This window comes from Macaca fascicularis, chromosome 2 (genome assembly GCF_037993035.2).
Source record: "Macaca fascicularis isolate 582-1 chromosome 2, T2T-MFA8v1.1".
In the NCBI taxonomy this organism is placed as follows: domain Eukaryota; kingdom Metazoa; phylum Chordata; class Mammalia; order Primates; family Cercopithecidae; genus Macaca; species Macaca fascicularis.
In genome coordinates this window covers 158015268-158039460 of record NC_088376.1, presented here as the reverse complement: position 1 = coordinate 158039460, position 24193 = coordinate 158015268, and the positions used below count along the sequence as shown (strand labels likewise).

The 24193-nt window shown below is 38.8% G+C and overlaps 1 protein-coding gene across 20 annotated transcripts in view; it reads right to left on the bottom strand.

The window, feature by feature from the left end:
* Positions 1–12484: 12484 nt before the first annotated feature.
* Positions 12485–24193, bottom strand: part of ZNF148 (zinc finger protein 148) — a 142037-nt gene continuing 130328 nt past the window's right edge. For 16 of the 20 annotated variants that reach the window (XM_065539117.2, XM_065539119.2, XM_045385541.3 and 13 more), the window contains 2 exons: positions 21056–21174; positions 12485–20790 (listed from right to left, as the gene is read on the bottom strand). In XM_065539117.2, the coding sequence (XP_065395189.1) occupies positions 19192–20790; positions 21056–21174 (1718 nt within the window). In that variant the 3' untranslated portion in view covers positions 12485–19191. The remainder of the gene's footprint in view (positions 20791–21055; positions 21175–24193) is intronic. The other 4 variants (XR_012431619.1, XR_012431620.1, XR_010584635.2 and 1 more) reach the window with 2 other exon arrangements.

Sequence of the window (24193 nt, the reverse complement as noted above, 5' to 3'; positions counted from 1 at the left end):
CCCCAGACTCTGAGGGCGTGGAAGTGCTTTTGCCAGGAAAGTGCTCTGGGCATGCTGTATAGGGGTGAATTACCCTTACCACCTTCAGCAAGACCCAGAACTGCCTTTCCTAGGGGTGAAGTAAGGTTTCCAGGGCCTCATGTTGCAGGAAAAAAAAAAACCTAAATTAACATACAGAGAGATTAAATTATCTCCATTCCCAATCTGGCATATTTCCTAAACCTTAAATAACTTGTGAGGCTTCCATGTGGGCTTCTGAGAAACAGGAGGGCAGCTGGGAGAACTTCCCACGCCCACAAGCCTTTGTGTGAAAATCCCTAAAAATAGAGGTTGTTCTTTTAAAAACAAAAGGGGAGGCTAAGCCATGGGAACACTGACAGAACCTAACCTCTCGCTTCTGCTCCAGCAAAGACGTGTGTGAAGATATAGAACATCAAATTTGCCATTTTTACCATTTTAAGTGTACAGTTCAGTGGCATTAATCACACTCACAATATTGTCCAGACATCACCGCTATTTCCAAAACGTTCATCGTCCCCAGTAGAAACTCTGTACCCACTAAGCACTAACTCCCGTTTCGCCTACCCTCAGAGATAACTCCCTTCATCTACTTCCTGTCTCTATGGATTTACCTATTTTGTATATTTCATGTAAGCAGAATCATACAATACTTGTCCTTTTGTGTCTGGCTTACTTCACTCAGCATAATGTCCTCAAGGTTCATCCATATTGTAGCATGTGTCAGAATTTCATGTCCAGCAAAGAAGTTTTTAATAACCCATCTCTGCCAGAAAAAAAGACCCCCCAAAAATTACAGATTAGCCATCTATGAACAAAGGATGAAGAGGCAGACAGGTTAACACAGTCATATTACTGGAATCCATTATGCAGTCACCCCTTGGCATCTGCAGGGGATTAGCTGCAGGCTCCCCGACCAATACCAAATCCATAGATGCTTAAGTCCCTGATATAAAATGATGTAGTATTTGCATTTAACCTACACACATCCTCCCACATACTTTAAGTCATCTCCAGATTACTTACAATACCTAATTCAAGGCCAGGCACAGTAGCTCACACCTGTAATCCCAGCACTTTGGGAGACCAAGGTAAGAGGATTGCATGAGCCCAGGAATTCGAGACCAGCTTGGGCAACATAGTGAGAGCCTATTCTTTTCCCCACAAAAGAAATTTTAAAAATTAGCTGGGCATGGTGGTGCATACCTGTAGTCCCAGTTACTTGGGAGGCTGAGGTGATAGGATTGCCTGAGCCCAGGATATTGAGTCTTTAGTGAGCCATGATCATACCACTACATTACGCCTGAGTGACAGAGTGAGATCCTGTCTTAAAAAAAATCAATCAAACCAAAAAAAACCTATGTAAATCGTTGTTATACTGTATTGTTTAGGGAATAATGACAAGAAGAAAAGTTTGTACATGCTCAGTATAGATGCAACCATGCTTTTTTTTTTTTTTTTTAACCGAATATAAAATCCACAGATATGAAGGGCTGACTGTATTTCCATGATCCATCAGTATGACCAGCAGAGTCATTTTTCTTATTCATTTTTGGTGGGTCACACATCACACTTTTTTTTTTTTTTTTTTTTTTTTTTTTTGCCTCAAGCTGGTTTCCTCTTGGCTGTCACCTTCCGATGAGCCTCCCTCTAAGAGTCAACATGAATTTTGAAGAATCTACATTCAATTCCATATCAGCCTGAGTTAAAAAACATTAGAAAAGGAAATCTACCTCTTGCTTTATAACCACCTACTTCCTGTCACTCGTCATTTTCTAAATAAATGAGAAGTCCCCTTCAAAGTTTATAAGCATCTTCTAAACCCAGGAACAAATATATTTGTTTCTTTTCTTCGTGTTAAGGCTAGAGAAACCTGCCCTTTGCAAAGAAAAAATATATATATCCTGCTTAATGTAGATTTTTCTTATAACAATGACACTAACCTTAAAAAAAAAATACTCGTGTTGAAAAATAGTATCCTGGCTGGGCAAGGTGGCTCGCACCTGTAATCCCAACACCTAGGGAGGCTGAGGCAGGTGGATCATCTGAGGTCAGGAGTTTGAGACCAGCCTGGCCAACATGGTGAAAACCTATCTCTACTAAAAATACAAAATTTAGCCAGGTGTGCTGGTAGGCACCTGTAATTCCAGCTACTCGGGAGGCTGAGACAGGATAATCGCTTGAACCCAGGAGGTAGAGGTTGCAGTGAGCTGAGATCATGCCACCACACTCCAGCCTGGGCGACAGAGTAAGACTCTGTCTCAAAAAAAAAAAAAAAAAAAAGAGAGAGAGAGAAAGAAATAGTATCCTGCATATCCTTTAAACATTGCCATTTTTAAGATACTGCCCTACATGAACTAGTAAAAGCACGTTTGTTGCATCATTAATTTGTAATACTTTAAACAATGAGAACAACCTAAATGTCCATCAACAGAAGACTGCTTAGATAAGTTATGGTACAGCCATACTATGACAGCTGGCATTAGAAATAATTAGGTGTTTTGGGGCTGGGTGCAGTGGCTCACACTTACAATCCTAGCACTTTGAGAGGCTGAGGCCGGGGAATCGCCTGAGATCAGGAGTTTGAGATCAGCCTGGCTAACATTTCTTTTCTTTTTTTTTTTGAGATGGAGCCTCACCCTGTCGCCCTGGCTGGAGTGCAATGGCATGATCTCGGCTCACTGCAACCTCCACCTCCGGGGTTCCAACAATTCTCCTGCCTCAGCCTCCTGAGTAGCTGGGATTACAGGCGCCCACCACCGTGCCCAGCTAATTTTTGTATCTTTAGTAGAGATGAGGTTTCACCATATTGCCCAGGCTGGTCTCAAACTCCTGACTTCGTGATCCGTGCCCCCCCGCCCCAACCTCCCAAACTGCTGGGATTACAGGCGTGAGCCACTGTGCCCGGCCGCCTGGCTAACATTTCTAATAAAAATACAAAAACCAAAAACCCCATTTCTTTTTATTTTCTTTTTTTTTTTTTCTTTTTTCTGAGACAGAGTCTCACTCTGTTGCCAGGTTGGAATGCAGTGGCATGATCTTGGCTCACCACAACCTCCGCCTCCCACGTTCAAGTGATTCTCCTGCATCAGCCTCCCGAGTAGCTGGGATTACAAGCGCCCACCACCACACCCGGCTAATTTTTGTATTTTTAGTAGAGATGGGGTTTCAACATGTTGGCCAGGCTTGTCTTGAACTCCTGACTTCAGGTGATCCACCCGCCTCGGCCTAAAAACCTCATTTCTAATAAAAATACAACAAAAATTAGCTAGGCATCATGGTGCATGCCTGTAATCTACTCAAGAGGCTGACGCACGAGAATTGCTTGAACCTGGGAGGCAGAGGTTGCAATGCGCTGAGATGGTGCCACTGCACTCCAGCCTGGCTGACAGAGTGAGACTCCATCTCAAAAAAAAAAAAAAAGAAACAAAGAATTAAGTGTTTCTATATGTGCTAACATGGAACTCTGTTCATTACATAATAATGAATAAATACAGCAAGTTGAAGAATAATGTATAGTGTTTTTTAAAAAGTAGTGTGTACATATGTATATAGTACATATATACACACAATATATGTATACAGTATATATATACACTATATATACGTACTATATATATATGTACTATATATATGTGTGTATTTTGTACAGAAAAATACAGCCGAGTGTGGTGGCTCATGCCTGTAATCCCAGCACTTTGGGAGACCGAGGTGGGTGGATCACCTGAGGTTGGGAGTTCAAGACCAGCTTGACCAACATGGAAAAACTCCGTCTCCACTAAAAATACAAAAAAATTAGCTGGGTGTGGTGGTGCATGCCTGTAATTCCAGCTACTCTGGAGGCTGAGGCAGGAGAATCCCTTGAACCAGGGAGGCGGAGGTTGCGGTGAGCCTAGATCGTGCCATTGGACTCCAGCCTGGACAACGAGAGCAAAACTCCATCTCAAAAAAAAAAAAAGAAAGAAAAGAAAAAAGAAAAATACACATCAATCTGTTAATGGTGGTTATCTCCAGGGAGGGATTGAGATAGTGAGTATAGACTTTGGAGTACAAATTCTGAATTTTTGTTGTTGTTGTGGTAGAGACAGGGTCTCACTATGTTGTCCAGGCTGGTCTCAGGCAATTCTCCTGCCTAAGCCTTGCAAAGTGCCGGGATTATAGGCGTGAGCCACCAAACCAGTCCATTCTGGATTTTTATTTAATTTTTTTTTTTCTTGCAATGAGCATATGTTACTCTGGAATCTGGAGGGTGTGGGGTGGGAGATGAATAAGAAAATTAAAAACAAACAATGTTTGGCAGATTGTATTTCCCATATGCTCTTCTTACAATATGATGTTGGGATTCCTTCAAAAGGAGTTAGGGTCTATGTTACCTCCCATTGAGCCTGAGTGGACCTTTGTAAGTGCCCCAACCAATAGGAGAAATGGTAGAAGTGACACTACATGACTTTGTGGGTTAGGTCCTAAAGGCAATAGGGAGCCTGGCTTCCTCACTGTCAGTGCACTTACCCTTGGGATTCAGCCACCATGTTGTGAGGAAGCCCAGGCCACGTGGAGAGGCCACTTGTGGGTGTTCCAGCCAATAGCCAGTGTTAACCACTGGACATGTGAGTGAAACAAGCCTGCAGATGATTCCAGTTCCCGGTGGAGGCTCCTCCAGGCGTTGTAGAGCAAAGACAAGCTGTGCTTGCTGGGCTCTGTCTGAATTCCTGACTCACAGAAACCATAAGAGAAAATAAATTATTGTCGTTGTCGTAAGCCACTAAGGTTTGGGGTAATCGTTACGCGGTGATAGTGAACACCTAGAGCATCCAACCAAGGTTAAAAAATTAAAACATTTTATTTCCTTTCAAAGTAGTTCTATTTATTTCATTGTTTGAATTCACTGTTTTTGAAGCCCAGTTATACATAAAAAAAGAATAATGTTGTTATTAAACTCACTTTTTTTTAGATGGAGTTTCGCTTTTATTGCCCAGGCTGGAGTACAATGGCGCGATCTCGGCTCATGGCAACCTCCACCTCCTGGGTTCAAGAGATTCTCCTGCCTCAGCCTCCCGATTAGCTGGAATTACAGGCATGCACCACCATGCGCGGGTAATTTTGTATTTTTAGTAAAGACAGGGTTTCACCATGTTGGCCAGGCTGGTCTTGAACTCCCGGGCTCAGGTGATCTGCCTGCTGGGATTATAGGCATGAGCCACCACGCCCAGCCTTAAACTCACCTTTTTCTCTATTCAGTAACAACTTAAGGTCAAGGTGAAGCACACAATAGTGAGCCTATTGCTTTGTGCGTCTCACCCAGGTCAGCCACAGACAGATGCTCCCTCACCTCTTTCCTTCCAGTGGCTGGCACTGAGAACTGCCTTCTGTGTGAAGACTGGCAACAAAATCATAACCTGAAAGACAGTGTCATTTGTCAGCAAGTCTGAACCCTGGAGAGGGATCAGGGCTCCAACAAGGTCAACCAGAACGGGAATGGGAAAGCAGGTTGAAAACATGAAGTCATGATGTGAATAGGTATGTACACAAAAACATATCTATCTCATAACCTAGGCCCTGGAACCACAGTCAAAAGTGCTTCGAGAGGTGGCTTCCCTAGTGTGGTGCACTTTTTATAATCACCTACGGGTGGTTTCAGAAAATGCCAATACCTGGGGGACCCACCTCCAGATATTCTGACTTAATTACTTAATTGGTCTGGGGTGGGGCCTGGAAATCAGTATTTTCTTTAAACTTCTCAGATGATTCTAATGCTCAGCCAAGGTTTGAAAATCATGAGATTCCTAGCCCAATAGTTTTTTTTTTCCCCCCTCTTCAAAACACCTGAGAGATAGAATACGTCTTGTTGGCAGTGGTGTCTTATTGTAGTTACAATTTTCAATGACAGGGAGAAGGTGGATACATCACTGAGGCAGCACAAATAATTTACTATTTAAACAGAGTACTTATATAAACTGCATATATGTTTTAGTTGCTCATTGTGATGCACCTCCCTAGGGCAAGCCTGCCTAGTTAAAAAAATCACAGGAATTCTGCACACACTCACAAGGGTTTGCCAGCTCTGAGGGTGGAGCCGAGATTGGAACCTAGGTCTCATGCCAATGCCAGGCTCTCTCCTCTACACAATGCAGCCTGTTTAATCCAGGCGAAGAGAGAAAACAGAAAAAGGTTTTCCTTCTTCATGGACTTTGAAAAGCACTTCCAAGAGCCCCAGGTCCAAGAGGGTGTCCTGCCAGAGGGCCACCCAGCATTCTGGGGAGTTGGGAGGGGGTGACTCGGGAGATGCAGGCCTGAACAACACGGGCTGAGAGCCCCCGGCTCCCAGGGAAGTTGGGGTGGGCCAGTCTTCTTCCTCTGGCTTCCCTGGTAAAACAGAATGGAGAGGGAGGGGCCGCAGCTTTCCTGGTGTCAGGCGTTCAGCTCCTGTTGGGCAGGTCTCTCCTCCAGGATCTAGGCTATTTGTTGATTCTGGGGGTTTGCCCTGACAAGAGAAAGTCATTCTGCCTCTATCAGCCACCTGGCATCTGTCATGGGCTAGGACCTGGTGGGAGCACAAAACAAAATGTGATGCAGAAAGGAGCCTGAGAAACAGGGTCCAGATTATTTTATGATGACAGTGGCAGCCTCACTAGACTGTGACAACAAAGTGATTAGCATTAGCTTTTACTCAAATACCATCTATGGCAGACCCAGTGACAGGCTGTCAAGACTGTAGATGACAGAAGTCAGGTCTGGATCTGAGACCTGGTTCTCCCACTTCACTGTGTGACCTTGCCCACGGTCTCCAATGTGTCTAAGCTTCCATTTTCTTACTTGTAGCATGGAGTTTATGATTAAGACCTGCCGACCCTACCTGGCAGAGTGGTTATGAACATTCTAGAATTTTACTGGGGACTGAAATCCAGATCAGCTATCTCTTGGTTTCACAATCCACTATTTTCCCTCCCATTTTAAAAATCCCATGTCCAGTTTTCTGGTCTTACTGCGGTTATCCAGAGCCTCAAACTCCCTGGCAGTGATTCTTCTGCAGGACCAGCAAGCTCTCTTTGTATCCTTGGATATAACTCAGGGGGCCTGCATCCTCTCCTTCGACCACATTCACCAAACATCTGTTGCTCACCAAGGACTGTGGCCAACACAGAACACACAGTGGGAAGCAAGACTGCTCTGGGCAGGTGGGCAAAACAGACATTCATCAAATTCTCACACATTACAAACAGTCATCTAGAAGCTAGAGAAACTGTACAGAGTGATGAGAGAGAGATTCTGAAATGGTTAACGTGACCCAATCAGGAAAATCAGGGTAAGTTTTTCTGGGAAAGTGATGCTAGGGTTGAAATCCAAGGGACGCATGGGGTGGGAGTATGAGGTTTAATAGAGTGTAGAGAGAAAATAGTACCTTTGTAGTGCAAGAGGGCATGACCAAGTATCCGAAGCTGAAAGCAGTCCAGTGGTGAAAGAGCAGGGAGGATGAGAGGCTTACTGTAGGGAAGGCGGGGGCTACGGGCAGCTGATGACTACACAGGGCCAAGGTAAGGAATGCCATGTTTCTCTAAGTAACAACTGGGAAGCTGCTGATGCATGGCTGTTACGTGGAGCAAGAACCAGAGGCCAACAAGAGTGCACGTACAGGAACTTACAGAAACCCAGGCAAGACCTGGAGGTGGTTTGGGCTGTGGTAGAGGTAAAGGGAGGGAGGGTTCCAAAGAATTTGAGAAATATTCACAAGCCCTGCTCTCCAGGAGTGGCCTGACTGATCAGATCGTAGAATACTTACTGAACCCCATCTAGCAGTGAGCATTTTCCATTACTAGGCCTCACATGTGGACATGTCTCTTTTTTGCTTCTTCCTTTCTTTGCTCCTATGCAACTGGAGCAGTGAGAAAAGGGCTGGGGCCGACCTGCTCACTGATGAGTCCTGGCCATCCTACTCCTTATTCACTCGATTCTCATATACTGAAATGCCCCCATCAGCGTGAGACGGTAAGGTGCCACGGGGAAGGAAGTGGCTCTAGAGGCCTTATAGTTCCAGCCACATCCTCTAGCTCATTTCTACACTAGGGTTTGGGAAATGGGCATAGCACATATTATATTAAGAGGGTGCCTTGTTTCCCACTGGCCATTGATTCTTGTGTGCCACTTTAGGGAATTTTTTTTTTTAAGGTTATGGCAAGTGCAAGTTGTAGTTGAGTGCAGAATTCTGGCATTTCCAGGCCCCTGGATCATAGCATCATCTTAATGCCACTGAATCTCCCCCATACTTCTAATACCTTCAGATAGGCCTCTGAATGCCTCCTGTACCCCCTAGCATTGCTCATTCATTCACACTTGCTCATTGTGTGAGGTAGCTTTATGCTCTCTGAACTTAATGCCTTTAAGCAGCTTACAAACTAATCCAGGGGGTCTCACAATCTTCTCCTGATGATCAATTTAGTTTTGAATGTTCCTGAAATACGGATACTAAAAAAACAAATAAGCCTAACCTGCATGAGAGGCAGGGCTTCAAATCTCATCACATAGCATCTGCTGCTTGCTTCTATTCGATGTATACCTGTGATTATGGTATAGACACTCAGGAGAAAGAAAGAAATAAAGAAAAAAGAATAGCAAAGAAGGAACAGAAATAGTGAAAGAAAAATAATGTAAGAGGAAAAAAGGGAGAGAGAAGAAAGTGGTTCCAACGTCTTAACCTCATTGTCTGTAACTGTGCTTTTGAATCATGGGTTGGCCAGGTTCCTGTTCATGATTAACCAATAGCTTAGGAGTGAGAAACTGGGGACTTCCACCCCAGTATATTCCCTTTCTTTTGTAGGATGACACTTCTGCTTATTGTTTCTCATTTGTGGCAATGTATGTCAGTGTTGTTTAGACTTCATCCAGAATGTTCCATCCTGTTCAGGGTATGTGATAATGAAATCATACTTGTTTTTGAGACAGGGTCTCGCTCTGACACCCCGGGTGGAGTGCAGGGGCGTGATCACGGTTCACTGCAGCCCCAACCTCCTGAGCTCGTGATCCTGCCATCTCGGCCTCCTGAACTGCTGGGACTTTAGGTGTGCACCACCACACCTGGGTGACTTTTAAAAGTGTTTTTGAGAGATGGGGGTCTCTGTATGTTGCCCAGGCTACAGTCATAGTTTTTTAATGAAGCTTTTTGAATTATGTTCCTAAGGTTTAGGGCATGTGCTTTATAATGAACACAAATTTGTCAGTGAACACAAATTATGATATAAGTAATCACTCATTTACAAAATTCCTATCACTTCTGTCTCACTAATTAGTTATTCCTTGGTCAATTAAATCCAGACAGACTCTCATATCTTCTTCAGTCTTTTGAAAGATAATATTGTCTACAAGCGAAAGTTATTACATGTTCTGCTTTACATGAAATGAGGCTTCCAATTGTGAGGAAGCCAGGCTCCCTATTGCCTTTAGGACCTAGCCCAAAAAGTCATCTAGTGTCACTTCTACCATTTCTCCTATTGGTTGGGGCACTTACAAAGGTCCACTCAGGCTCAATGGGAGGTAACATAGACCCTAACTGTTTTGAAGGAATCCCAACATCATATTGTAAGAAGAGCATACGGGAAATACAATCTACTCCACATTGTTTGTTAATTTTCTTATTCATCTCCCACCTCACCCCCACCAGATTCCAAAGTATTTGGAATCTGTATTTACTGAATACAGTTTCTCCTGTATACTGTATTACTGAATACAGTAAATACACTTGTCCAACTCTGCTCTATCTTGCTTTTGTGCCGCTTCAAAATCTGGATAGGCTGGGCACAGTGTAATCACACCTGCAATCCCAACACTTTGGGAGGCCAAGGCGGGAGGACTGCTTCTGTCCAGGAGTTCAAGACCAGCATGGGTAACATAAACAAACAAACAAAAAACCCCTGTCTCTATAAAAAATAAAACAAAGATTAGCTAGACATAGTGGAGCAAGCGTGAAATCTCAGCTCTTCAGGAGGCTGAGGCAAGAGGATCTCTAGAGCCTGTGTTCGAGGATACAGTGAGCTATGATCATGCCACTGCACTCCGCCTGGGCAACAGAGCAAGACCCCCTTAAAAAAATAAATACATAAAATCTGAATATGGTATGTATTTAGTACTTTACAGTTTACAAATTATCTCAAGTGATTTGACATTCACAGCAATTCATGTAGGCATTTATTATCCTTATTTTGCAGATGAGAAAGTTGAGGCTCAGAAAAATGTGACTTGAGCAAGGCTACACAGATCGATCAAGGCAGAGCAGTGATTTAATCCTCTTAAGTCCTCTGCTTATTTCACTGTCCCTTATTTGCCCATGCAGCCTATAGAATATTATCAAACTACAGCTCTACTGTCTCACAATCATCCTCAACAAAAAACATGCATAGCTCATTTAAAGCTGTCCCATGCAGCACTGGATATGCTGCCTTGGAAGTACTTTCTTAAAGGATATTTTTAGTCCGAGGTAGGGTGATCACTTGAGACCGGGAGTTTAACAGCAAGCCTGGGAAACACAGCAAGACCCCGTCTCTATACAACATAATAAACATAACTGGGTATGGTGGCACATGCCTGTAGTCCCACCTACTCGGGGGGCTGAAGCAAGGGGATCACTTGAGCCTAGGAGTACAAGGCTGCAGTGAGCTATGATCATGCCATTGTATTCCAGCCTGGGCCACAGAGCAAGACTCCATCCCCCTCCCCCCACAAAAAAACCGTAAAACAATCCACAAAAAAAGAAAACCCTATTTTTTACACACATATTACTAGACTCTGTGTATATTCTCCCCCTCTCCCCCACCCCCCAACAATGCACAAACTGCTCTCAGCCATCTTCTGTGCTCTCAGCCATCTTATGCAAATTACTCTGCATGCCTTTACTCTGCCTTGTCCTCTTTCAGCCATTTCCTGATCTAACAATCAGTCTTAACCCTCATACTGTCTTCACAAAAGTTGCGTTAGGGTGATGGCGCTGAAACTCCCATAGTTTTCCCATAGGGAAAACTACCATATCTGAAGTTTAAAAGGTAAGTTTCAGAGGCCAAAACACCTTGAAGGAAATGGCCAAGAGAGAGAATCATACATAGGGACAGCTGGAAGTTATTTAACATGAAGTACCATAAACATAATTGTAGTCTGGGAGGATTGAACAAGTAGCATATGACTTCAAGGTGTTTAAAGTATTAATACCTTTCCATGAAGACTGTGCTAGAATGACCAATCAGCCTTGGTTTAGTTATTTCTCCACTTCCAGGAAACCATCTCTCACCACCCATTTCCAACCCCGCAGTGGGGTATATAGGTGACCCTCTAGTGTATTTTCACTCTCACGTGTGTGAACCTCAGTCCTGTGTTAGGTCAGTTCCTTCAAAACAAAGTCTGTTTCTCATTTGCACAGTCCAGGCTTGAATCCTATCCCTAACTTTGTTATTTTAGGTAGAGTATAATTTTTGACGATGTTCCCTATTTCCACTTTTTTAGTTTGTATGTATTTTCTATCTTGTGGAATTTATTAAGATTATATTTTCTAATCCTATCCTAAAACAGGGAATAAATGTACTTACAAGTTCGAGGGTAAGATTACTCAGCATAGCATTCAACACATCTTAACACTCATTGTTTGCTTGAATAATCTAAAGAACAATACCTAAACAATAGGTATTGTTTAGAACAATAACCTAAAGAATAATCTAAAGAACAAACAACCTGCAATTGATAAACACTATAAATACCTTTCACATGGTCAAATAAAGATGCTAATGGCCTCAACCATCTATTATACACATGGAGCACAATGCCTGTTACTAAACAGGTGATTGGTGCTGAATGAATGTAGGGTCAAAGAAGTCAGCCCCAGTAGGATTCAAAGCAATAGAAAACACAGTTCCTACCATGGGCAAAGCATTTCTTTGGCTCTCTTCCCCACCTTGACACAACATCGTATTTTCAGAACCTTATTAAGAATGAGAAGCTAGGGAAAATTAAGGTTACAACTTTAAAAGTTCATCTGTATTAGTAGGTAAATATGTAAATGCTCAAATGTTCTCTAACAATTCAAGTCCATTTCTAAACCTGAGTTTTCCCAGTCACTTGAAAATCACTTTGAGATGCCATTCTAATTTACAATATCACATTTCACATCCCAGCTCTTACACATACACATATGCAGCGGTGTGAGTGTCTGGGTAAAATGTTCCTTTTAATTACACTTGAAAATGACAAAAGAATGAAAATTATGAGACCCAAATTTTAGCTTTAGTTCACTTAAAACTTTTCACCTCCGTTTATTCTTTATACATCATATGAATATAATTTATATCCTATCAGGTTCACCAGAGAAGAGAAAACAGAACCAGCACTCTGAAAAAAAATTTTTAAATTCTATCCAAACATATAATCAGAAAAATCTTCATACTCACTTTGTGCATGATAAATTGTCAAGTAAGACTCAATGACAACACATTAATTCAAGTGACTTCAATTTTTTATTTTTTCTTATAATCTTTAGAAGACTGGAGAAGTATCATGTAGAGTATCTCCCCACCCCTCTCCCCACCATTCCTAATCATTCAAGAAAAACTGGGATCTAGGAAATGCATTAGTAGACTATCAGTGGTATTATTATGTACAATTGGTTAAAGCACCATGCTAATAAGGCCAGGGTCCTAGGACTGATCATTGCAAGGGCCAATTAGTTTAAATTTGTTCCATGGACCCAGACTGCACTCCTAACTGCAGACAACTTTCTTACAATGCATCCCGCTGGTCACAAGCTAGGGTACTGGCAAGGTGGTAGATGGATGAAAACAAATCTCCACTAATGAAAGAAAAAAGAAAAGAAATCCCACATATGCTGATAGTGGGTTAACAGAATCTTATCTGCAAAGAAAAAAACACATATTTTCTTAGCCCTATGATAAACACGTTTCAAGTCTAAAATATTCAATGACAGTAACATTTGACTCTTGCATTTTAGAACTAATAAATAACATTCCACACAAAGCTATAATAAAGGCCCTGATAATTGTTACCCAATTTGTGTAACTGTTAATTCCACACAGACATACTTTTCTCTTTATTGTTAATCTATGCACCATGATTTTTGCATATTTACCATTCGTTATTTGGTTCAGAATATTGTGAAAAATTCAGCTCGAAAATTATCCATAAAACTGTATTCTGTATTTTTTTATTTTTCAAACAGCCAGTGTCCACATTTAAAATGCAGAATTTGCAAATATTAGTCTGATAATTCAATTTAAAGTAAAGCAAAACAACTTCCTTTAGTATCACAATACATAAAATGGTTTTATAAACTCCAAATGGCAAAGATAACTATATGACAATAGTGTTGAAAGCCGTGAAACTCATTAAACCTCTTATCAATAGGTCAGTTTAAAGAACATCTCTATGTTCCATGACTATGCATGAAACAAGCTTTCACTGTATCATAAAGGCTCAGCAATTCATTCATGGCATAATATAGGGTCAAGCAAGATTTTGTTTTTACAATGACAATTAAAATAGATTTAAAGAAACAAAAAATCCTCCCAATTGTTTAAAAACAATTCTATTTGGAGAGCAAAATATTTTAAAATATATCGACTTACCAAATTTCAATTGTCAGGATGCTGACTACTGATGCAAAAGTTTGTATTTAAAAATATCACAAATATCTTTTTATTTAACAGTGAAAATTTCAATGTGATAAGTTTCATTGCAAAGCAATTGTCACCTGAGTAGATTTTAAAATTTAGTGCTCCTATTTTTGGGGGGAGAGGGGAAGGAAAGACCCATTTTGTATCTGATCCCGAGTTTGCAGTTGAGTCCTTCACAACAATTTCTTAGGGAGTTGAAGAAACAACCTGATGCAACCTTCCCAAGACACACGATGCCCCCTTTCCCTCGGAAATTTGCTCTGGCATTTTAGGAACTCTCAGTATTCATCAAATATTTCCATTTCACTACCCACTCAAGCATAGCAACCCAATTCATTCACTTCTATACAACAGTGTCTATATTATGTACATATTTAATTATCAATAGGAAATAGAAAATAAAAATTTACAGTGATTGAGAAAAGGTCAGCAAATGGGATAGGAATCGTAATACTGTATAATCAGAATATCCTATTATCTTACCAGTTTTAATGACAGGGTTTTTCCTTTATTAGTTGAAATACAAAGAAGGCATAGGGGATCCCAGGAAAATAACACTATATATCAGAAAATTCAACGTGCTCCACCATCAGGATTTCCATCACACATTTAATTTCTTCTGTACAATGTTTATAAACTTGTTTTTCTTTTCAAAACCATCAGATTTTCAGATTAAATTCAGCACTACACAGTATGCCCTTGAAGTAAAATGAGGTTACCTGCTTTATTTGGATACCAAGTTCCCTTCAGACAGCATTAAAATAAAGACAAGTAAGACTACACAGATAAAATCCAGTATAATTCAAATCCAACAATGAAAAATTTCCCCCATATTGTTGCAAAATTCTTTCTACTGAAATGCTTTGCTACAATAATAAAAAGCATACATTACATATAAAAGATACCAGTGTACTAAAAAGTGACAGAAGTGGACTAGCAAATCCTTCAAAGCACATTATATAAATGACTAGCATTTAAAAACATTTTTTTCCTATAAAATGTAGGTCATATACATTTATAAATTGGCGGTTTTATTTCTAAAGCAGTGATGTGTGTGTTCAAATAGCTGTTCTGTACAGTATAATATCTACTCACTTGAAACTATAATAGGTTTGTCTTTGTATTGAAGTTGAATAAATTCATCTGATCAGCTGAGAAATCAAGCTGGAAAAATAAGTATCTAAAAATCAATGTAGAAAGTTTAGAATTATTGAAATGTAGTTATGAAATATGAAGAGAACTATCTATTTCACAATGGAGCTGAAGTCACCTCAAAACTTACGGGCTTGAATCTAAAACAAACAAATATTAAAATCCAAAGCAAATCACAAAGTTAGGTAGCAGTACAGAAGCAGGAAAAAAAACCACATCCCTTCCTTCAGTGTGATGGGCACTAAGTTTTGCGGTCTTCCTCCATCTTGCAGAAGAGTGGTAAGGCCATTCAATGCTTAGTGAAAGTGAGTACAGATGAAGTCAGATTTAGCCTGTCTCCCCTGCAACTTCAATTATGCTGTGTAAACAGTGTTACGTTCCAATAGGAGGAACAATGGAATTTGCTTATAAAAACTGATTAAAGATAATCATCATTAAATGAAATAAGGATAATTAATAACTCTGAAATGTTTTTAGAACTTTCCTGATGCTACTTGTAAAGTTAGCACTGCTATGTATTATTGCTTACATACAGTACAACATCATATGCCTTCTAACATAAAGCAGTACTGTGATTTGTTTGTACATATTTACAGATTCTTAAAAACAAGCTGTAAAAACATTACATACTTTCAGACAATACAAATTAGCACATTGGTACTCACTTCAAAACAAATGGAATGCATAACATTAATAAACATCATAAAGGAAGACTCACATAAAAGTCCTTGATTGTCAAGACACGTTTATATATAAACTCTAACTGTGCAGAATTAAAGATTCGATCATAGGTACATCCTTATTTGATGAACCATATTTACAGCATGGTATTGCATAAAAAAATAAAATAATGTTTACAGGGTTTTACTTTTTTATCCATTGGATTAAAGAAAGCAACAAACATAACAAGAAATGTTTGTCTGCTTCAGTTTGTTTCCTACCAAAGTTTAAGTGAAAAAAGGAAACACGGTTTTTATTTGCAGAATATAGCAAAACAACTGGAAAATTATTTCCCTGAAATAAAGCAATTTGAAACGGAAAAGGTTTTAAATTAAATTTCAGACTCAAAATATTTCTCACTGATTATTATAGTGCTTCTTCAAGTAAATATACTGTGAAAAAAAATGAGTTCTAGTTTAAAATGTTCTAAGTCTAAGAAATGCAGTACTACAGTAATGCCTACTTTTTAAAGTTTCCCGGCCTTTTTTTTTTTTCTTTTCTTTTTTTTTTTAAACAGCCCTTTAAAAACCCAAATTAATCAAATGAAAGAAGTGGCAAAAGATCTACCCTAGCTGGCACTCTGCAAGTGTCTCTCCTCTGTGGAAAGGAAATCCTGCCCTGAGCACAATTCTTGACATAACTGCCGTCTGCCTCTTGATATAAAAATGACCTGACCCATGGCTGGCACCCTCAATCACAGCTGCGAAGATGGATTCCTACCTTATCAAGTACCACATTTGCATGTAGACCCAAAACATTTAAGAGCCACTTAAATACTCAAAACAAATGAAGTATGTGTGCAATAAGGTTTTAAAAAACCCTTTAGAAGATGTTCAAGAGATATTACCTCATCTAACGTGATGTTTCCAATCTTCAAACGTGAGAGTAGGTCCCAAGAGGAAAAGCACACCTCACTCAGATTGATCAAAAGTTTAAGGGTGTACCAGCATGTTTTTATAGAACAATGTGCTCACTTTGAGAAATGAGAAACATGAATTGCAAAATAGTATCTCGATATATCCTCCATGTTTCAATCTAAAGCAGCACACAAGGCTACTTATTTTCTCCATTAATGCCCAGATAGAAATTAAATAACCTTCTGAACCAAAGTGGGGAAACCCAAAACTGTTGAGATGTTTATCATATTATGATAGAACAAGGTAACTCTGGTAGGCATTTGGAATTTCACAGTAAGAGACTGATGACTATACGTAAATGGTAAGTCAGTAAGTTATGCTGGCTGAGTATCACTTATCTAAAAAATGCTTGTAACCTGGTAGAAAAGTCTGCCATTATGTAGATTTAAAGAAATGTGTGAAAACAGGAATGCAACACCTGAAAGTCTGCTTGCATAACTACCATTTTCAAAGGCCTTCCTTCCCAAGCTTACCCTAAGTGCTCAGCAAGAGTCACATTCTAAAAACTGTGCTGGTGATGTTAAAACAACTGAAAAAACCTCTACACTGTATCAAAATTACATCAAGTTCTCCATGGAACAAAATTTTTGATCAGGCTCCAAAACAACTCAAGAAATAAATGCCTACTCTCATCAAAAGTACTATGAGAAAAATACCAATGCCTATCTAGGGTGAGCACAGTTCCATTTTTAACATATCACCTGAATGAAGCCTTTTTGTAATTATGTAATGCACAACACACACAACCTTAAGAGTCAATAATGGCAGAACTTAAACATTTACTTCAAAGAAGTCTAAAATTCTTGAAAACTTTGGCAGCAAAGAAAGCTGTCAAATGGGAAAACTAGTATTTCAAGCAAAACTTAATAACCAAAGTATAGAGGAAACCACATTTAATATAATTTATATTCCTTATCATAAAAACACCAATATATTCAAAATAAATGAAGGATGTTAAGGGTGGATAGTTATTTCTTCCCTTTCTTTATAAGAACAGTCTTCGGATAACATTAAATAAAAGCAAAAATAATTTAAATGGATAACATATTCTATATTGAAACAAAGACTGCAGATCTACAGGGCCAGTATAAGAGTCAAAATGGAAATTAAGAATAGTTCCATTTTCCAAGGGTATTAATTTTAGATTTTCACTGGTGCTAAATCAGTATGTGCATTGTGACGAAGATGGCAGAAATTCAAAATGTAAAAATGAAAAAGTTGGAACAAAGAGTCAATAACTAATATAACTTCCAAAAATCAAAATTGCCCAACGCATAACTCAAACCATCATTCTTCAGAAAAGTGTGTGTGTGTGTATATATATATAAAAGCACTATTTATTGTACCATGCTGTATTATTTTAAGACAGAGTATTAAAAAAAAACATTCATGGTATAGGATAAAGTCTGTAGTTTATTTAGATTTTGAAATGCAACAAAAATTTTCCGATCACTCATCTAGCTGAAAAAGAAATGGTAGTTACTGGAATTAGTAAACACTTTTGGTTTGTAAAGTTGTAATGAGCAGTGTTCATTAAAAAGTAACTCAAGATAAAATAAGCAATTAAAATGCCCATTTCTTTAGTTTCTCTGGATGCTGTTTAATTATCCAATCTATCAAGAGTCTAGAAAGAAAAAGATTAAACCAGGTTTTACAGTTCCAAAGATATCCCAATTTCCTTTTATTGCCAAAAGTTAAAATTGTCAATTATGAGATGATTATGACACAACCATATCAAACCTAAAAATCTAATTTTTTTTTTGAGAAATCAAAAATACCAAATAGATTCTAAGTGCTCTATGTTAACTGAAGTGTATATGTAAAGTAAAATACAATTAAGCTTTAAAACGTGGAATATACATTTTGTGTAAGCATTATGTTCTTGGGAATGTAATCTACAGAAATTTTTTTACTAAAACTTCAAAACCTTGATACCTGCACATGAAAAATCATAAAAAATATCTAGGTACAACTGTACAAAGAAACTGACACCAATATGCATACTTCCATAGAGAAGTGACTGCTTCAACAGTTGTGTGTTTTGGTAAAAGTTTTGAAAGTATGCATATTTTTAAAGTAATTAGGCTTTTAAATAGTGGAGTCTTAGACTATCAGATTTTTATTACTTTTTTTTCTTCAAAAAAACACATGTCAATATAATGCAAAATGAAAATCAAGGGTATATGGCATATCATTCTTTTTAAAAGGTGGTTTCTTGGTTTTTTTCCCCCTATAGGACACACTAATTTATTTAAGCCATAATCTCTTGACATTAAACTTTTTAAGTTCACTCTGTCTGTAAAGTATACTCAGATTCCCTGCTGAAGTGCAATGACTATGCTGAAAAACTTAGAAACAGTATGAGTAAATTTCACACAATTACTAATCTCCTAAGAATGTACAATGTTATCAGTTAGGAAACAATTGTGCGAAAGTCTTTTTTTTTTTTTCCTTTTTAACTTGGTGTGGGTGGAATAGCAAGTTTCTGATCTAAAACAAGTAATGCATTGCTTCTATAAAGGTGACAACATGTAAGGCAGTTCAAAGAATGCTGACTAACCAAACGAAATGCAGTTATTGGATTATCTTGCTATTCATATCAGCTTAACTTGTTATTACGCATTGCTCTTAAATCTGTACAGCACTCCATTTACACAGAGTAACCCCACTCTTGATTAATCTGTTCTAAAGTGCCAGTATTATTTACACTTTTTTTTTTTTTTTTTTTAGCCAAAAGTCTGGCCAGTTGTGGCATCAGGTGAAGATGTCATCCCAGCTCTATTATCATTTACATTCACCAAGGGAAATTCTGAAAATTCAGCACTTGTCCCTGGTCCCCGAAGGTTCACCTGTCCATTGGCAGTGCTAAATTGAGTAGCTATTCCAGCTCTTGATCCATGATACGGAGCACGGAAGGGCTGTTCAAAGGAGCTCATTTGGTAAGCTTGGTGGACAGGCTGGGCCTCAGCTTTCTTCTGAGAAGTCACTTGATCCAAAAAGTCCTGTGTTGATGTGGCAGAAGCATGGTTTGTCTCATCACCTGAAAAGGGAAATGAGTGCTGTGAATCACCAACTATTAGTCCAAAATGGGACTTATCTGGAGTTGTTCTTAGTGGAGAATTCATTCCTGATCGAAAGCTATTGATGGGCATGGTGGCATAGACCTGCTTGTCTATGGAAGAGAATGCTGGCTGATTTGGGAGGGTCTGGTTATCAGTCACAAAGTTAAGGCTCGGGCTATTCAAATAGGCATCATTTTGGCTAGTTCTGTCCAAAGCCTGCTGCAGAAACTTCGAGTATTCCTGCAACATGTTGGCTTTATCTGATGAGGATGCTTGGGAGCTTGATCCAACATTCTCTGATGGGGTGACCTCTGGTACTTCTGAAGAATTTATTGATATGCTAGAAGTCACTTCAGTATCTGCAACACTGAAGGATATCTCATGCTGTCCATTAGCTTTGTGGGAATAATGATCCAACAGAGTCTGCAGTACCTCATCTGGAATAACATTTTTGTCATGATTACTCTTAATCTCCACATTCAGTGCCTGTGACTCTAATATGGATGCCGTGGTACTTTCATCAATGACACTTGCCACAGCTGCTTGTGTTACAGAAGGCTGAGAAGCTATGGTACCCACATTCAGCGCATATTCCCTGCTGTTGTTACTTGCTGCTTGAAGATACCGCTTCTTCTTCAAAAACTGCATGGCATCATCATAATTAGTACTACTATGCACAGGTTTACTGGGCCCCTCCTGCAAATTATCAACCTGATCAATGTCAGCATTGCCTTCTGAGTCCAGTAAAGCCTGTTTATCCACAAGTTCAAAAGCATACTTTGAAACTTTGCTCTCTTCATATGTGGATAAAGGTGAAATTGTTTGATTTTGCTCCAGTGGCTGTTTCAGACTTCTCTTACTATTAATTTTTTTGAGAACTAACTTAGGTGGGTGTATTTCTCCTGACGCATCTTCTAAATGAGAGCCCCCAACTGAAGAATGTGGCATTTCAACAGCATATTCTGCAACCATATATTCATCTTTTACTTTAGTACTTGAAGAATAAAGAGGCAAATAATCATTTTTGTCTTTTTTCAGCTCAGATTTGTCCAAAGCACTCTCTTTGTCCATTCCAGATGATTTTTTCTCCGTTTTCTGCCTTTTCTTTTTTGGCAGTGAGTTGTCTTTTGGTGACGTAGAAAAGCCAGAATCTTCCTCAGATGTCAGAAGGCCACCTTTGATGGCACATCTATTTAGTTTTTTGTCATGATTTTCATGGCACATACGTTTATGTTTCAATACACGATCTGTTCTGGAAAAATACTGTTGAATTCGGAGGATGGTAGTGGGTTGTGTTTTTGGTCAACCAAGAAAAGAAAAAGTGAAACAAAACAATTAATATAAAGATATATTAATGCAATAACATACATAATTCCAAACAAATTCACTGAGCCAATTTTCTATTATAAATCTAATCCGTAAGTTAGAAGGCCCCTCAAATAGTTCTAAGTAGTCATATTTTCTAATCTAATTTATAATTATTGTATAATTTAATTACAATAGAAGAATTTCAAGCCGTCTCTCTTACCTGTAAACAGTATTCACACTGGTAAGGTTTTTCTCCACTATGAGTTCTCTTATGCCTTTCCATATGATATTTTTGTATAAATCTCATACCACATTCATCACAGCGAAATGGTTTTTCACCTAGCACATAATATAGAAAGTTTAAAACAAAACAAATATTGTAAAATAATGAATTGCTTTGCCATAAGAATCTCTAAAATAAATGGCTTTTGAAAGTTATAACTTCCAATTTCATTTGTCAAATATATTTTGCTTTATAAAAATGAAAAGGATTAGCATATGCTATTGGAAACAAAAGGATGAATACAGGCACAGTCCATTTTCCTGTCTTTTTGTTATATGCGTACGTAATATACTCTTTCCAAGGAGAACAGCAGTGCCAGGAATTTATAGCAATATGAACAGACTAGCTGATGTTTCTAATCTTTTTTTCAATCATATAAAATATTGTGTAACAGTAAAAAACAAAAAGTTACCCATGCACAGTACAACACAATTCCCGGGGACAGCTTTTTAACTCAATTTCTTTTTTAAAACGTTTGTGGTTAAATAAAATCTGAATCCTGAAAACATCCTTAAAAATCTAATTTAATAAAATATAAAAAGAACTTAGAGTCTTAAGTTTGTTTATACTTATTCTTTTCCTCAACTCAAGCCAGCACTTCCTATGTCATTTAGGGAATGAATTAAACAGAGTATTGTTAATTGGACATATAACACAACACACAACCCCCCCCCCCATTTTTTAAAATTCCCTAATGACTCCTAGAATCTTCTGATCTATAGTCAGGCATGTTATCCATTGTGCCACTGGCCCCAGCAATGATTTCTAAGCCGTAAAGAACCACTACTACAAAGCTCTAGAATAGTTTTTACTGATAAAACCACAGTCTAAGTAAACAGAAGGGTGCGACAAGAAGTTACTTTGAATAACGCTTGTTGAGGAAACTACTGTTTCTACCTTTCAAACATTTAACAAAATTTTTACCAAAGACTACTAGTCTACCCATAGCCCTTGTTGTAGGAGGTTAAAAATATAAGACATACTACTTGTCTTCAAAGTTTATAACATAATTGGGAAAACACGATACACACATTTTAAAAAGACAACTAACATTATGTCTATTCTGATTTACTTTTACATCTTTATATTTCACTCTTTCTCTTTGTAACCCTTTCAGACAAACCAAAATACCTACCATCTTGTGCTTTCCTACTTTTGCCCTGATTCATGCTGCTCCTTCGATCAGGAATGCCCACCTTTGGGAGTTCAAATACTATATTCCCTTTGAGACCCAACTCATCTCCTTTGGGATACTCTGTCCTACTCTCCCAGGTGAAAGGTATCTTTCAGTTTCCACAGAACTCTATCTGTACCTCTCCTACGGCACTCATCACTTTCAACTCAATAAGCATTGAGTTAAACTTTTTTTAAATTTCAAATTACTGAGTTGACATAATTATAATTATTTAATTATTTTGTATATCTCTATTCTTCTACTAGATTGTATTTCTTTAGCTCAGAATCCAGGTCTAAAGTATATTTATGTAGTTCAAAGTACCTTATGCAATTAAAAAAATTTTTTTTCTTGTACAGATGGTGTCTCACTATGTTGCCCAAGGCCTGTCTCGAACTCCAGGCTCAAGCAATCCTCCTGCCTTGTACTCCCAGAGTGTCGGGGTTACAGGCATGAGTCACTGTGCCTTGCCCCTTGTGATATTTTTTAAGTGCCAATGGTGACCATTACAGTGGATTATTAAAGGGAAAATGTTACTATGAGCTAGTATGATTCGGAATGGTTTCTTGGAAGTGTTGAAATTTAAGCTGAGTAGCAGAGAGATTAAAGCCAAGGGGAAAAAAAATGTTGGCGGGGGTGGGGGGAAGGAAATAACAGTACTCTAAGTGTTTAGATACTATAAAATGTGCAGGAGAAATGGTGTCTAAGAAGAGAATTTAATTGACAACAAGTAAGTTGTTTAAAACTTTCAGGAATGTAACTTCAGTAATTACTGTAGAGCTACCAAATTTTAGAGCTAAAGGGTTTCCAGTGGCTTTCGAACTGTGCTCTTTCAAGTTCCAGAGGCCCACATGGACTGCTGCTGATGTGGCAAAAGGCTCAAAGTTTGTCACCCAAAATCAGTATAGAATAGCTCACTTTTATACAATGGGGCTCCAAGTAAGGGTTCCAAAGATTCAGAGACTAGAAAGATAGCTTATGACAACAAATCCAGACCAATTCACTCATTTTATAGAAAGGAAATACTGAAGGCCGAAAAGTTAAGGCACATGGTCAAGGGGTTAATGAATGCATTAACTACTGAAGCAATGGAAGTTGGGAGAGAAAGTCACTTATAAAGGAAGTTTGGAAGTGAAAGAAATGAAAAGACGGAGATGGGAAATAATAGTTAAGAGGCAATCCATTCCAGAATAAGCACTGTTTGACAGGGAGACTGCACTGACTGAAGGCAGAGGAGCCAGTGAAGAAGAGAAATTGATTATCAATACTGAATACTGCTGAAATGGTGCACAATCAAAAGAACAAAATCCAGAGGAACGAAGATGGGAAGGGAAGGAGATTACAGGTAATGCTGTTGGACAGGGTAAGAAAGAATATGTGCAAATTTTGAAATAGAGCTTGTAAAGCTGGGTGCAGTGGCTCATGCCTATAATCCCAGCACTTTGGGAGGCTGTGGAGGATGGACTGCTTGAGCTCAGGAGTTCAAGACCAGCTTGGGCAACTTGGGGAAACCTGTTTCTACCAAAAATACAAAAATTTAGCCATGTGTGGTGGTGTGTGCCTGTGGTTCCAGCTACTCGGGAGGCTGAGGTGGTGTGATCGTTTGAGCCTGGGAGGTGAAGGTTGTAGAGAGCCAAGATCGTGCCACTGTACTCCAACCTGGGTAACAGAGTGAGACCCCATCTCAAAAAAAGTTAAACTAAATTTAAAAAAGAATATAGATGATAGAGCTTATTAACGTCAGAAGTTAGTTATTTATCAAAAGTGAAAAAGAATGAACGAGAAAAATTAGTAAGTTGATTACAAGTCAATTCATTCTGTATATTTGTGGATTGGAAGACTTAATACTGTTAAGATGGCAAAATTCCTCAAACTGATCTACAAATTTAAAGCAGAAACTG